Raw genomic sequence first — 16762 nt, forward strand, 5'->3', positions numbered from 1 at the left:
GATTGCTGTGTCTTTTGCTCTTAGAAGAAAAAAGTAGCTTTGGGGAAATCTTCTGTCGTTGCAATGGTTTCTATGGTCATTGTAGTAGTCAAAACTGCAGTAACTCTGGAAATCATTGCAGTTTGTCATTTTTAAAGCAGTGATCATCATGCCTCTTTTGCACAGGTGTGAGTGAGAGGCCATGCGTTCTCTCTGCAACACGCTACTTGCAGCAAATGAAGCAGACAAATTCTGATTGTGCTTAATTTCAGCATGACACGCTGCGTAATAGGTGCCAGCATGGTACCTTCCCTAGAATCCTCTCTGGAAAAAAAAAAGACAATGACACATTTTCCAAGCTGCTAGGTTGTGTGCCTTGTACGCAATTAGGGTGATACAGTTTAGTGGTGGTGCGCTCATTAGGAGCTGACATAGCAGGAGATTTGCCCTGAAATCTCAGCAGGAGGCTGGCTTGCTACACGCATAAGTTAATTTTCATACTACTGAAGGAAGCTTCCCTAATAAAACGCAAAGTTAAATTGAAGGCTTCATTATACGGCTTTGTGCTTTTGGAATCATTGTTCTGTGACGTTGGTATTCCCACAAAGCGTCCTTCACACCTGCAGATGCGTGGAGCAGCCTAGCAATCCTGCGCTTTCCTAAGGAGCCCAGGACTTCGGTGAGCAGACTGTTGGAGAACTGGCAATGAGCAGGAGCAGAAGGCAGTGTTTTATTCTAACTAGAAACAGCACCTTCTCCTGCTTTAACAAGGAGACAGTGAACTGAATTTATTATTTATTATACAAGATTATATCCCAGCCTGAAAGGTGAATACACCTACAGTCCTGGAACAAAAATGTGTTTTGTCAATTCAAGGCAATGTTTGCTCTAATCTGTAATTTTTTCCCTTTTTATGTGACATACAACAAAACAGTCTGGCTAATGCAGTTTTGACAAAAGTTTGGCTTATTCACTGTATCCCCACATGTAAGGGATTTCCAGAAAAGGTGGTTGTGGGTGGTAAACCTTTAATTTCACTGTTAGCCATGTTGTGGCTTATTAGCCACAAAGTATATAAAGCACTTATTTTTGGAGTTCTTCTTTCATATGAAGATTAGAGTGGTGATGTCATTTGAAGGAAGTAATCATCTTCTGTCATTGCAAACCATCTTTGCTTGCTTAAATTTTCAAGATTTAATGGAAGCATCTGTGTGTTAAAACTTGTATTAAAAGATGAATACAATAGCTTCAAACTATTTGCACTTTTAGCATAATGTAACAGTAGCTCCCTGACTGTAATCACTGGCTTTGGACAGATAGCTTCAAAAAAAAGTACAGTTGGTATTATGGATCAGTCTCTGGGTGTAATATTTCATATCTATATATTTTATTTATTAGTGCAAATCATCTTCTCATACGGAAATGCTATTCACTCCTCAATACAGCACTCCATAATAATGCTATAAATATTACATGCATTGCAGAGGAGAGTTACTGTATTACATATGAGACTGCAGTGTGCATACTTACGTCACTGTCAGTACTTCTGTCTGTGCAAACACTGTAATTTTGTTAAGTGAAGTAGAGGTTGTGCTTGAATAAAGAGACTGAGGTAGCTGAAAGCACAACAAGCTGAATAGTTTTGAAAATTAAGAATTGTTGCTGAAAATTCTTTTTTTTTTTTAATATTAATAAGCTAAAAACAGGTCATCTGAGTGTATAACTATCTAGGTACTAGGATACTTCTCTTCAGTGGCAAATACAAGCACCTTTCAAATAGCCTTGTTCTCTGTCAGTCTGGCTTACAACTGGTTCTATCATAAACCTCAGTCTATCATAAATATTTTGCAGCAAACCAGGTTGTAACTAGACATGTTTCTCAAGCACAGTAACTTGTTTAGGTTCATCTTGAATTTATAAAACATGTAATTTTAGTGGTTTTCTTTCATGGGAAATGTCAGAGTATCACAGTTCCCTTTCAATTGAATTAGGAAAAAAAATTATTGGAAATCATGTAGAAAAGATTAAAGATTAAGAGATTAAATTCCCAGCTGTGCCATTGATTTGTAGCAGGAGCATTGACTCTGGATTTTTACTTGTGACCATTTTGCATCTTTTCAGCTTACAGACTCTCCCTTTCTATTTTGCATGTGCTTTGACACAAATCTTTGACCCAAAACTTACCAATAAGCTGTATAGTGGTTTAAATAATGCTGGAATTCTTGGCATCATCTGGGTAGTCTTCTATGACACCTGTTTTACCCCAAAACTGTATCACTAGTATCGGAACAGGTTTGTAACATTAGGGCAACAGATGAAATTCCATGTTTGATCTCAGCAAGACTGTTCTTAGTTCTGACAGTGTAAACACTTTATGCAGATATTTCTTATTTCTTGATGTGGGTCAGATTTTTACATAATAAGCCAGAAGGGATTATTGCAGTGTAACTTAGGGAAAATGTTTTTCTGGAATTCTCTGTTGGAAATGAGGGTAGCCTCTAGTAAAAACACCATGTAGCCTCGCTGTAAGGATTTCCAGCGTTGGAAAACTGTTCTTATTCTTGGCCAAAGATTCCAATAGTTTTAATTAAATGTTGTAAATCTTCACCTTTCTCAATGTCCGGGTTTGTCTTCCATTCCCAGCTGTGAGGTCTAGTTGTCGCAGCTGACTGTGGGTGGTTTGTGTTCATCGTGTAGGAGCACAGAGAGCCGTGCACCGTGCTGCGGTGCAAATGTGACTCATGCTGCATGCAGAGCCGACGCGTTCGCGCAGTTACACGTGACTGCTCACCTTCCCACCGAGCTTGTTCAGCCAGCAGCAGCTGTCAACTCAGCCGTGGCTCGGACATGTCACCCTCCTACGCCCTGTCAAAAAAGTCATTTTTACCATTACAGCAGTATGGCATGTTTCTGTATATAATAGACTGTTTCCCTCTTTGACACAGCTTTGTGCTGGGCTGTCCCGTGACATCCTTGTCTGTCCTAGAGCATGGGCTGCTACAACATAGGTTTGGTCATTGTTTGTTGTTTCCTGGATGTTTTTTTTTACTTTTCGCTGTATTGAAAGGGGATTTGAGTAGGTCCTGCTTGCCGAGGAGTGCAGGTTGCCTCTTGTCACTTACCAGCCTCACAATTTTCATGGCATGTGCAAATATATAGTGGCAATTTCGTTTCCTAGATTGTTTTAAAGGGTAGCTCCATGTGTGTCTTCTATTGCAGTAAGAACAGTTTGACCCGTACTCCTCTTTCCTGTAGCTGTGGTGTCCTAAAGCATTTCAGCTGGGTGTGATGTATCAAATCAGCAAAATACACAGTTTATCAGCAACTGCAAAAAGGTGTAAGCCAGCATGGGGTGAAAATGAATAGCTAAGGATAGAGAGGCAGAAAATTTCTTTGCAGTCTCTGTAGCCAAGAAAAAGGCCTCAGGAACCATATTCTTAGTGTTAGCAAGGCATGAGAGCAATGTGGAGATGGGGAAGTTGAGTGAGACAGCGAGAGGGGCTGTGGGTTTTGGCTGGCGGCTGGGTGTTCATTGCAGGGAGGGAGTCACATCACAGGTCTGTTTTTCAGTTCGGGGCGGATGCGATAGGCGTAACAGCAGAGAAATGTGTGCTCAGTTTCCAACCTTAGCAAAAAGCATTCTCTTAAGGCCTAACAGATGAATGCAGTTGATTTACTGGGGGCCTTTAAGCTGAATTAACAGACCTTCTTCAAGCACAGGCTTACGTTCATGTGGCGTTACCAGTGAACAGCAGGATCCAGATACAATTACCCAGGCTGGTCTCATTGGGAAGGAAGCAGGTTATAGTGTGGTTTATTTCGGCAGGCTCCAAACGTTGCTGAGGTAATGGCCCTTTTGCTCCATTGCCAATTCCACCAGCTGAGCATCACAAATAGTCCCTTTTATAGAAATAAAAATAATCTTCTTTCTCCTCAGATGTGAGGTTTTTCCTAATAATCATACGGATCTCAAGGGCCAGGTTTAAGTATGTTCTAGTCTAGAATCAGATGATGGGTAGCAGCGTCCTGCCCTTGGGCTGATCCACTTTGATATGCTCTCTCCCAACCACCGACACCGCGCAGAAACGTCTGGATTGTTGCATGTGAAGAAGATAAACGCTTAATCATTTTTAGCATTAACTTTACACTTTCTTAAGTATAATATTCTGGCTGATTTTGCTTCCTCCAGTAGAGCATCCCCTTCCTGACACCCTCGCCGCCCCCAACCCTCAATTAATTAAATGGAAAGAAAGGGGATGGAGAAAAACCGGGGACAGGATGTTTTCAAGTTTCCAAAGTCTTTCCTGCCATGATGCTTAATGGCAATAGTAAACTATAAACTGAGCTCTCCCTAAGGAACAAAAAGTACCTCTGGAAGCAGAGGCGTGTGGCTCAGTTAGTGAAGACTAAGCTGCGTGTGAATTACTGGGACAGAACTCTGGTTCTGCCTTTGGGTAAGTATTTTTGCCAAATCTGTGCCCCACAGAAATGGTGGGAATAAGGCTGCCTTCACCCACCCTGCTGGCAGTAGTGGCTCTGAAGCACTGGGTGCTCTGCAAGCTAGCTCAGACCTCAGAACTGAGAATGGGAAAATGACCTTTTTTCAGTGTGTTAACAACTTTGGTTTATTATTAAGTTGCATTTGCAGTGAACTGATTCTTCCCGTTCTCACTGACTATGATATTAGCAAGGAGGCTGATGTTTTAAGGAAGTTTTTTGGTCATCTCTTTACTATGTCTCACTGCTGGTGAGATTTTTAATCTCTTTTTTTTTCTCTCCTGAATTTCCAGGCCTGCAGGTGGTCTCTATGGCATTGATAGCATGCCTGATCTACGCAAAAAAAAGCCAATTCCACTTGTCAGTGATCTGGTAAGAGATTTTTCTTCTGCTACACAGCCATTAGTGCAAGTGGCATTACTTTTTGGCATACAGTAACATTCATTGTCACTTCAAGAAGTTGAAGGTTTCCTGTTTAGTTAAATTAATTCTTACAGTAAGGGGTTAGGAGTTGTGCTTGGAAAAATCTCAGTGAGAATGAGCTGTGGTTTTGTAGCCAGTTTCATTATTTGGCAGAATTAAGATACTTTTCATGTTCTTTTTCCTTTTTATTCTACACAGAATATTTGATTATTTTTAGGCCTGCATTATTTTTAAATGTTTTCCTAAAAATCACATACTTTGGGGAAAGTTATAATGTCCATATGAGGTTTGGCAACCTACCAGAAAGTTGAAATTTCAGAGGATAGATAAACGAGCATATGTGCTTGGATTTTTAAAGTAATTTGCAGTATTGCCAGTAGGCTTCTGTACTGAGGAAGCACAAGAACCAAGCAAGTAATGAGGACAAGTTTCATATGCTTGTGTGATATGGTGAAATAAGGCTTCTGCGGGACAAATGGTTTTCTGTTGGCTGTGTTCAGTACACGTAGCAATTTCATAGTTGGGAGAAATGCTGTAACAGCTGAAAGACCAAAGTTTCCATATCCTGTAATTCCTGTGAAAAGATGCATGCAATTCTCTCTGCCAGCTTATGCATGGAAAGCTTAATATGCGTCTTACTAACTGCTTGTATCTTAAATCTTCGCAATAATGGCATTAACTTGTGTTACTTCCTTTGTACGCTTTCATTCTCTCTCTACACAGGCCATGGTAAGTGGAGCTAAAGACTATCCACCAAGTCTTCACCAGAAAAAAAAATCATTTTACCTTATTTTCCCTCCACTTTTTTGCTTTTTGTTTTGAACCTGCAGTATTGCAGTGCATGCGTATCTAGCACTCTGTCCTGCTCCATCACTGATGGAATGAACTGTTTCAGTCTGTCTTCAAACAGGATGAATCAGAGCATAAATGGAGGTTTCTAATAGAGTTTGATGATTTCAAAGCATATGTTGCTAGCTTTAATTTCCACCTCTGCCTTCATCTAACTGGAATGGCTTGCTGAAGAAATCCTTTGTATGTCAATGTGAGGTACTGCAAAGGCACTGCCCTGTGCTGTCCAAGGCTGCAGAACTCGGTGTTGGTGTGATGCGAAGAAGGCAGTTTTGAGGGGAAAACACTGTTCATTGTATTCAGTGATGGCCAATGAATGTGATACACCAGCACATTCAAACCTGTGCTCCCAACCCAGTCTGTTCTTTTTTTAACCTGTTTATTTGTAACCCTTTCACTTCTGCATTTGGGGGTGTTGTGTATGTTGTAAAACTGATGAAATGATCTCCTTTTGGCTATGAATAAAGTTAGATGTAGAAGATTGAGTCTTACATAGTGACCTTAGGCAATAGCAGAATTATCATTGCTACCAGAACGTAGAAGTGGAAATGTAAACCCAGGTTTCATTGACAGTCCTTACAAGAGAAGCAAATAAAAATTTACCAGAGTGAGACTAGTTTTGGGCAAATGGAAACAAGTTGGAGACCTTTCAGAGTACACATTTGACTCTTCTGAGATGTGAGTTATCATTTAAGAAACCAACTAGAATGTAATAGAATGCTAGTTTGGTGTCTGGGATGACAGAGTCCCCTTGGTCACATCTCTGGGCATGTAATGCCAGTGCATTTCTGAATATTGGTGGTGATCAAAAAACTTTCTTTCTCCTTAGTCACTGGTTCAGTCCCGGAAAGCCGGAATTACCTCAGCAATGGCCACTAGAACATCTCTCAAAGATGAAGAGCTGGTAAGTGGGAGGGTTGCTTGGCTCCTGTTAACTTTTAGTAAGCAAATTAAGGGAATTTGGCTCTCTGGGATGCAGAGCCAGCTTCACAGATGTCTAAAAATATAGATGCAAAGCTTCTTGTATCATTTGTTTAAAGAAACCAAACATGTGAAAAATAACATTTAATGTGTCAATATGGTCCTGAAAAATGTAATCTTGACATTTCCTTCTGTGCTATCTACCATGGGGGACAGTGTGTGAAACTTGCTTTATGCAAGATATCCCTCATTCACAAACCTTTTCTTCCATCTCCTCCACTTTTTTAAATGCCTGGAGAAACATCTTCTGCTGCTGCTTGTAAAAGTTTGATAAATTTGGCCACCTCAAATGTGTAGATTTATTGCACTGCTCATGTGTTAACCAGCAAAAATAGTTCAGTCACCTTCCTGAATGTTGGTTTATGTGTGCTTTTGCCTTTCAGAAATCTCATGTCTATAAGAAGACCTTGCAAGCCTTAATTTACCCCATTTCTTGTACAACCCCGCACAACTTTGAAGTGTGGACAGCCACAACTCCGACCTACTGCTATGAATGTGAGGGGCTGCTGTGGGGTATTGCACGGCAGGGAATGCGCTGCGGTGAATGTGGAGTCAAGTGCCATGAGAAGTGCCAAGATTTGCTCAATGCTGACTGCTTACAGAGTGAGTAGTGGCCAGTGGAGTGCGGCTGTTCCAAGAGTGCTACTAGAGCTTTCCTAAATGTATAGGTGATACCTCAGTGGTCAGTGAAGCTGCATTTATTAAAATGACTGCGTACTTTCTGAAAAGGTGTCATTGAGCTAAACCTACCCCCATTGCCCTGCGGACACAGACAGCTCCGCTGATGCAGAAGAACTTATTTGCAATATTGTGCTTGATGTGCTTTAAAAGAAGGTTTAATTCTTGACTCTCACATCTATTTGGTTCTAAGCCATGTCATGTTTAATCTCTCTCAGTGTCAGCTCAGGCGGTGTATTTGCTAACATACCCTGCATGGAAGAATAAATAGGGTGGTAGGCTGGATATTCTGACTTTCGTTCTGTCCCTCCTGCCCTTATATCCCAGTCAGGTTGCTTGTTTTAACCATCAGTTTTAAGCTCTTCAGAGCAGCACTGGGTTCCTGCTTAGGGGTTAGAGTTCATGGACTTAGCTCGGATTCTCTGTACCAAGTGCAGATTGGCAAGGCATTTTGTCTTTTTAACAGAAGGGTCTCATGGCTGAATTGCTTTAGAGACCGGGGCCTGAGCCAGCACAGATGATGAGTCAGATAGGAAGGTGTTGTTTGACTGTATGGGCAGTATTTCATTTTCCTACTAGCATTTCTGTTTATTTTGGTGGGTTTTTTCCTGCAGTGTTCAAAAACTAAGCCCTCTCTTCAAAGAAGAATTCTTCAAAGAGCTGTGACTTTGCAGAATAAATGAGAACTTACAGAAACAATGCAGAAGTTTAAAAGGAATTTGATTAAAGGAAAAAAAAAAAGAGAAAAAGTGTTAATTTGGGCATCTGGCTTGGTCAGGTTATTTTTATTTGCTTGTAAAACAGTTTCTTGATTTGGTCTCAAATTGATGTTCCTGCTTGAGAGCAAAATTTCTTAGTCTAAATGGAATAGAAATTTCTACCATATGTGTTAAATCTTGAGTAGGAAGGTGGGGCTGTTTCTGTTCACTCTTGATTTTCTTGGTGTTCCAGCTTGATGGACTAAGTCTAAGGAATCAGAAAAGTTTGTGAAGTATAAACAGACTTACTGCAAATCCATGTCAGCAATTATAGGAATATCGAGAGTCAAATCTTGTACCTGCCTCAGGCTTAAGTTGTTTGGGAAAGCCAGACTGGATGATCCTGCAAGGGATACCAGTGAATCATAGGTCATTTGTTTTTCTTATGGCTTATCTTGAGACCCCAAATGGACGTTGTTTATGCTTGTATTTTTGATATGTGCAGTTTTAAATAAGTCATACTTAGGACTGGGGCTTATTTATCAGAAACTGGTGAAACATCTCTGTTCCTCCTCAGTTGCTTAGCATTTCTAGATTTGTCTTTGAGGGTTGCAAGGTGATCTTTACAATTTATGGCATTCGAGCAATTGCATCATTGACACCTTCACTTTGTTGCAACCATTTTGCGACTGAGCAAAGAGCTGCTGTGTTGCGGTTGGTTCAGGAGAATGTAGTTAAGCCATAACTCAGTTTTCTGTCAAAACCTGACGTAGAGGGTCAGTAGACTAGGATAACTTTACTTGTTTCTGGAGTTCACCAGAACTCTCTACTGACTGGTGATTTTCAGTATTTGAGATGAAAAGCTGCTGATACGCACATCCAGGCTTGATTCAGATGCATGTCCAGGACATTACAATGTTGCAATGGAGCTGGGATATCTCAGTACTGATAAATAGATACTGATAGAAAATGCTATGGAGAGCAGAGGAAAATTAGGTTCGCACCAGCAGCAGTGAGGAAACGGGCACAAAGCTGTTGTACAGAGCAGGGGTCATGAAGTGGAAAACAATAGAAGGAAAACTAAATTTAAGAAGTAGCTAATGACTAGGAAGAAATATACTCCTGCAGAGGACGGCTGTGGCTATCCATGTGCAAGAAGGGAGACTTCGGACTGGAATGGGTACTGGAGAGAGTTCAATGTTAATGGGGAAAATAGGAGAATGTCTCGAGAGAGGATGGTATGAGTTTGTTAAACTTTTGAAAGAGAAGCTTGGCAGTGTGGGTCAGGAGAAGGAGAGGAACGATGCTGTTTCAAAAAAGTAAAAATAGCCATACTAGGTCTGTCCCAATAGAATGTTTCTAAAGGGATGTTGTGGAGCCCAAGGCAGAGGTGTAAGACACGCGAGGGTAGAGCTCCTATGACTTTGGTTTACTCTTGCAGCTATCCATGGCTTAAAGCTTTTCTGAGCAGTAGGTGCTGTGTTTAATAGCTGGCAGTGATGGCTCTGCGAATTGGTTTAATCCTTGTTTGAACCTGTTTATGCCTGAACTATATTGGGGAAGAGGGAGATAAGCAGCAGGGAAGAAGATGTTCTGTTTAAGCTTACTGTTTACGAAAGAAAAAATGGAATAAATTTGCTGTAAGAAAATTAAAGATGGAAGTAGAAGACAACTTCAGTGATGAGAACAGGAAGTCTCTGGAACAGCCTCTGAAGAATAACCATGGGGGCAGGTTTTCTAATCTCTGGTTGGAATTAAAAAAGCTTATGGAATGGGCTGTGGGATGTGGTGGTGGTAATAGTCTGCGCTTTTCTATGGAATAGAAGCAACAACTGGAAATGCCACTACTTTTCATATATGGCAAAGCATTAGATTATTTTATTCATGGGATTGCAGATGTTTGCTTTGCACATTTCCTTTCAAAATGTAAACACAAGATACTTCAGCATGCAGAGTTAAAGAAATAAAGAGGAAACCACTGAGAGTACACTGGGTTCAAAACTTGTGAAGCGTGTAGAAAGGTAACACCCAACCAAACAAAAACTTTACTCACTGAGTTATGTGAAAGCTGCCCAGCATCAGAACAGGAAAGATACAGAGACTGTGAGCCTGGGATCTGTGAGGGTACTCAGTGATATCATCATCTGGGGTACAGGTGTAAAGGAAACTGAAGATGGCAATTGTGTAATTAAAAGACAGAGGAGGTAGAGGAAAGATAGTGCACAGAGATTAAGAAGATGGTGAGGCCCATATGTGCATGTGCTGCTGCGTTGGAAAAACAAGTATTATCAATACTAGAAATCTATTAAAAGGCTTTTTCATGTGACTGTGTTCTTTGCTTTGGCATGTTCATGCTAGAATCCTTCACATGAGAAATGAGGGTTTCTGGGGGACGGGCAACCGTTTAGAGATCCAATACATTCAAGACTGAACTTTCTTGTATACTGAATTCAGGAGGGGTTTCTTCCTAACAGAAGTTTTATTGCTGCTGTCAGTAAAAATAAAAACAAAAAAACAAAACCAAATATTCTCAGGACATATCTTCACTTAGATCTATTTAAGGCTTCCAGAAAATGTTGCATTGGAGTAAAATGACTTTTCAGCTGGTAACAAATACAATTCTATTGATTATACCTTGATGCCTCAGGATATATCTTCACTTCAGGCCTGTGTAAGTCTTCCAGAAAATGTTGCATTGGAGTAAAATGAATTTTCCGGCTGGTAGCAATGGTAGTTCCATTTAAATGCTTTGAAATTTTGGGTAGACACCTGGGAATTTACTCCTTAGAATCAAAATGTGCTGTTTATCCATCTTCTATCCTTCAGTGCCTTTCTGCGGGAAATAAAAGGATCTCTTTCCCCAAGTCTGTTAGAATTAAGTTTGGTTATTTCTGCTGAGGGTGTTTTTCTCACCTTCCATATTTTTAAGAAACTGAGTATCTGATACAGTCGACAAATGTGTAGGACTGCAGTGACGAAATACTCAAATTCAGCAACGCTTTGTTGCAATATGAAAGAAAATCCATTTGCAGACTGGTTAAAAAAATGAGTTAGCAATGTCTGAAGTGCAGTAAACTGGAATCAGTTGCGGCATGTGTACTGCAGCCATCTGGTTTATGGCTCTGTTGGCACCAGGCTGTTTCTCTAAGAGGATGTTTCTCTATTTTAGGTACTTAGAAGATATTATTCTGATGATGGGGCGCTTACCTTTTTATTATAAGCTCATAAATACTTGCTCAAGGGTAGATGCGCTCTTTTTAGCCTTCTGCTATTCTTGGAAGTACTTGAAATCTCTGCTGCATGGGTACACTTCGTTTCTTACTTGGCTGAAAATGGATGGAGGGATGTTCTTTAAAATCCCCGTAGCATGCAAAGATTTTGGAAAAAGAGAGCTTTTATCTCTTGGTCTGAGCACTGGTATAGTACTAACTAAAATACAATCGGTTGGGCAATGTTGGTACCAAAGGAAGAGTAATGGATGTGTAGGATACCAAGAAATGGATGCAGAGAAGTAGGCAGAATTATGAAGAGGGTGGAAGGGAAGACCATTATGTTAGCAAGATCCTAGTAAAAGGGGCCTGTACAGCTCTGGGCTAGCGTTTGAAAAGCCATAGTAACCCGCTTCTGCAAGCATGTCTTTGGGTTTTTTTCTTTTTTTTTGTGGTGATCTAGTCCTCGGTAGTTTACAGTTAAACCTGAGAAAAGAAATGGCCCTGGAATATCAGAATCTTGAAAATGAGGAAATGAGATCTCAAGCTTTAAACTACTGTTGCACGTTAAATCTGTGTTGTGTGTGATTAGCCATATGTCTTTAATGGTGCTCCTGTATGGTGTGCTGGAGCAACAAGCCTTGGAGAACTTCACACAAGCTATCAGGGCTGCGTTACTGAATGCCCTGCTTTTGGTACTGTTTTGGCTCCTGAGGCCTTGGTTCACCTCTCGAGTTGTTCAGTGCTTTGACTCAGGATGGGAAGTCAGGTATGTTTTGTTGCTTTTTGGATGAGAAACTTGTGTGTGTTGCACTCTGAATTCAGAGACTGCAGTCCAGGGATCAGCTCAGTGAGTGGACTGTTACTGAGACCGATTAAGTCACTCTTGTGGTAATCATCTTGGCTTCTGGGTTGAATGATGATTAGACACCATGGTGATGAACACTTGTTTGCTCCCAGAATCCTATGTAGGAAAATATTTGCACAGAAGGAGGAAGGATACCTTTATTTGAAACTTGAATATCTATTTTAAGTTTCAGGAATACATAATTTCTAAGCATTATCCGCCTACTGAACAGCTGTCTTCTATCCTGCCAGTGTTGCTTTCTTGACTTTTTCCTGTTAAAGCATAGGGTAACAACACTGGCGTTTTACTAATAGCTGTATCAATACAATTCCCAATATAGACATATTTGCTTTCTGTTTCCAGTCATAAATTGATTCATAATTAAGTCCTAGAGAGGAAGAGAGAAGGAATGGCCAGTACCATTTGTATGATACTGTACATAGTACTTGTATATTCCCATGCCTTTCTGTTGCCATTTACAGGACTACTTGAAAAACTGATCCACTGGCCAAAACCTTCTTTTTGCAGCTGAATAAATATGATTCAAGTCCAACAGCAGCAAAAGCACCTTCTGCTATCCAGTATAGTGACATGCTTTGGGTTTATATCACATACATTATAGGTAGGTAGTCCCCCAATGGTTGTTTTGGAAACTCTGGTGGTTTTGTATCAACAAGCAGGTGTTAAAATTAAGAAAGAGTTTGTTGTTGAGACAGAGGGTTTGTCTGTTCTTTATTAGTCCGAATTGTTAAATAAAGTGTCTGTCTGATTCTGGCTTTTGCACTGCAGTTCAGGTGCAACCTCTGCAGGGAGAAAGAGACCTTTCCCAGGGAAGGAGTGACAGAGCCATCTTACCTGAGTACATTATCTGGGCAGAGTGGGGAAGCAGCATGGATGGAGATAGGGGATTTCCTCTGAAAGTCAGGAGGCAGAGCCAAGCCTTAGAGGTGACTTAAAGAGAGTGCTCTTTAGGGATCTGTGTGACATGGCTTGCACATCCTGCAACCCAGGATGTCCCGGACTGCTGCTAGCCTTGCAGAGGGATAAATGCACTATGCAAGGTCTCTGGAGGTGGTGGGGGTGTTAAACATGTTTTTAACTAGAATTCTTCCATTTGTCCAAGTTTGTATTCTAAAGCATCATTTGATGCTCCTGGAGTGCTTGCATTAAGGCAATGATGCACACCATGCCACCCCAGAACTGTGATAATTCTTGGCCCATCTCAGTCATGAACAGTGAAACATTTATATTTGCAAGCTGCCTGGCTAGTAATTTATTTAGAAAATGGTTCTGAAATAGAGCATTCTGCTCATGCACAACATGCACTCTTAATGACTGAATTTGGTTTTTAATTTCCTTAAAGTCAGAAAGGTCAGGGCAGGGTTGGTTTCTTTGGATCACTACAGATTTCAGAATTCCAGCTAGGAAAGGCAAATTGTTCGGTTTGGCCTTTCCCGATTTCCCAATCATTTTCTGTAGCTCTGCATATACTGCATAGAGTCCATCTTCGTCCCCAGAAGACCTGCTATTCTGTTAAAGCTGAATAGCACTTCTTATCCAAAGTTCAAAGTATAGCCCCTGGTATCATTTCGGTTTCATATTCCTTTAATAAATGTTGGGTCTACAGCTGGATGATTGCCTGATACAAGACATCACTTTGGGTGGTGCTAGTTCTTCATCACTGGTGGGTAGAGACAGCAGGGACTGTGTAATTAATTCCAGTATTTTGATTTCATTTTATCTTAAGCCAACAATAGGAAACTCTGGGGCAGATACATTTTATTGTACTAAATGCAATACTGAACATCAAGCCTCTAGCAAGTAAAATGAAAAAAATAATTACCAGGTAATGCGGAGTTATGGCTTGTTTTATACCCAGGTCTTTAATAGCATGCCTTGGTATGCAGTGTCCTTAATGAACTTCTGAAACTTCAGCGGTCACAGTCTGTTCCAAACTGTGTTTTTATTCTTTTTGGTTTGGATGGTGGAAGTTATAATCGAGTTTTGTTTCTTTATTGAAGTGAATTTAGTAACGGTGAAAGGTGTTAGATTGAAGGCCCTAGAAATGGATGTCTTCAGGCAGCGTTAGTCACTGGGCACCCTGTCGAGCCTGCTAACAAGGTTGCCTGTTATGTTGTACTGCTGGGGTCTTTTATGTTGTGTGTTCACAGAACTTTATTCATATTTGATCACTGCCTGCTGAAACTGTTTCATATGCAAAAGCGTAATGCTTTATATTGAAAGTGCACCAGATATTGTATTTGCCCACTTCTTCCAGAAGAAAACAGTTTAATGTACCTTTGTGATTGATGGCTCCCTTTGCACACACTTGCACCTGCTGTAATGCGTATTTTTAAGGTAATTTAATATTTGATGAACACCTGGATGAAGATAATTTTTCTAGGACAAAGCTTACTTTAATTAAACTATCCCAGAGAAGAAAAACAAGCAACAGCATATTAAACTAACAAAGCTTATTTTAATTAAACTATCCAAGAAAAGAAAAACAAGCAAAAGCATGTTAAACTAAACAGAATGATTGAATGTGTTCACAGGACTTTTGTACTCGTTTAACTTAATCTGATTTAAAATCTTAACTTGAAATCACTGCAGACTGTACGTAGAGAGACTGTGTGCAATCTTGGGTTCCTGCTTTTCATTTCACACCCTCGTTTGTCTGCCCTGTTAGCTCATGTCAGTGCTTTCATTAATGGATGCCTCACATCTGACACAATAGTCAGTGGCTGAATTTTGACAGCAAACATGACTGTCAAAATTGAATAGGAAGCAGTTGGTTGAATAGGGAGCATTCTTATATCATAATTATATGAATTTTTAAGTTTTGTAAGAGGTATGCAAGTGACCAGAGGCCTCTCTTTTTCCAGTTACAGTTAAATACCTATGTAATACAAACACCTATGCATGGCTTTTGTGATTCCAGCTGCTAGATACTGTACTAGTGCCCCATACTTATGATGGCGCAAGTTTTTAACTATTGAATTTGCTGCCTTATAGGTATTTTTTATAGTTACTATGCCTATGCAATTCTGAGAATGCATTATTTGAGTTGTCACCCTACAAACTGATAAAATAGAGTGGGATCCAGAGAGGCACTTTGGATGCCTGCAGCTTGATGCCTGATCCAAACAGGGTGGTTCCCGGCAGAAGAATGGGACATAGATTGTGTAGTGACTGTGTGCTGAATGGGGAGTCCTGTGGCACACATCAGTAGGAAATACTGACCATGTCAGCCCACTGAACTTCTGCCCTTCCGTGGTGCAGAGGTGCAGCACTGAGACAAGCTCAGAGATACTATTTGTAATGGAGGTTCTATGTCCTCTTCTTAGCACTTGCCCAAGCAGGGATTTATTTATTTAAAGCAACGAGATGAGAGGAAGGGGTGTGATGATATCTGCTGTTACGAGTAAGAATCTCATTTCTGGGTCTTCCTCAGCTGCAGGGGTATGGAACTCAAGCCTGTTGTCAGGAGAGCAACCTGGTCACAGGTTATGGAGGAGTCTGGGCACCCCCCTTCCATTATACCCTCCCAGCTCCAAGTGATCCAGATTCTCTTGGATATGTGTTGAAATGAGGGGGGGGTCTGACTGTAAAAGTCAATAGCAAGAGCCATCATGTGGATGGTAACTCATGGCTTTGATTCTGCTGTCCAGATTCAATCAAACATGACTTGGTGTTTGTCTGTTTCTGATGAGCATTGTGTACTTTCTGGTGCACAGGAGCAGCAGAGAAGAGCTCGAAGCATGGAGCTGAAGACCGAACCCAGAATTTCATCATGGCCATGAAGGATCGCATGAAAATCCGGGAGCGGAACAAGCCGGAGATCTTTGACTTGATCAGAGATGTGTTCTGTGAGAGCAAATTGGCACATGCTCAGCAGATGAAGACAGTGAAACAGAGCGTGCTTGATGGCACCTCAAAATGGTCAGCAAAGATCACGATCACGGGTGAGTGAGGGAGGCATGAGTTCTCTTGGCCTTTCTTTGAGCCTAAGGTAAGAGAGAATTGGTGAAGCTAAGGAGAATGGAGAGGAAGGGCTTCTCTGTCTTCTGGCTCTTACTGCTCAGTGTACAGGTGGCAGGTGGAGATATCCTACCCCAGGCACTGTAATGCACCACAAGCTGAGGCTCATCAGAAAAGCTCTCATGAGCAATATTCCTGTTTCTCTGGCCATTCTGAGCTGCTGCTTCATGTGGTGTGTGGACACATTGTCTTATTGCATGGTGGTGGTAACCCTTCTTTTTTCCTTCCAGTGGTGTGTGCTCAGGGTCTGCAGGCCAAAGACAAGACTGGGTCCAGCGATCCGTATGTAACTGTTCAAGTGGGTAAAACAAAGAAGAGGACAAAAACGATTTTTGGGAATCTGAACCCTGTTTGGGAAGAGAAGTTTTACTTGTAAGTGCTCTTACAAGGACTCTCAGTGCCCTTTTGCCTGTTTGTATGATTTGTGCTTTGACAGCTATGTCTTCTCTGTCAGTATGCATTCCCACGCCACCTGTAATGTATGATGGTTTCATTTCCGTTCAGCGTTGTGTGTGTGTGCGTCTGGAGGGTTTGATGTCGTGCACAGCTGTCCATTTCAT

At 41.0% G+C, this 16762-nt stretch overlaps 1 protein-coding gene across 1 annotated transcript in view; it reads left to right on the forward strand.

Annotated features, from left to right (window-relative positions):
* The first annotated feature begins 4800 nt into the window (after positions 1-4800).
* The window catches only part of LOC104079961 (protein unc-13 homolog B), an 84202-nt gene continuing 72240 nt past the window's right edge, over positions 4801-16762 (forward strand). Inside the window, exons 1-6 of the mRNA XM_009582177.1 lie at positions 4801-4848; positions 5623-5628; positions 6578-6652; positions 7113-7332; positions 15899-16126; positions 16433-16574. Of these exons, the coding sequence (XP_009580472.1) occupies positions 4801-4848; positions 5623-5628; positions 6578-6652; positions 7113-7332; positions 15899-16126; positions 16433-16574 (719 nt within the window). The remainder of the gene's footprint in view (positions 4849-5622; positions 5629-6577; positions 6653-7112; positions 7333-15898; positions 16127-16432; positions 16575-16762) is intronic.

Source organism: Fulmarus glacialis, unplaced genomic scaffold, assembly GCF_000690835.1.
Source record: "Fulmarus glacialis isolate BGI_N327 unplaced genomic scaffold, ASM69083v1 scaffold24977, whole genome shotgun sequence".
NCBI classification, from domain to species: domain Eukaryota; kingdom Metazoa; phylum Chordata; class Aves; order Procellariiformes; family Procellariidae; genus Fulmarus; species Fulmarus glacialis.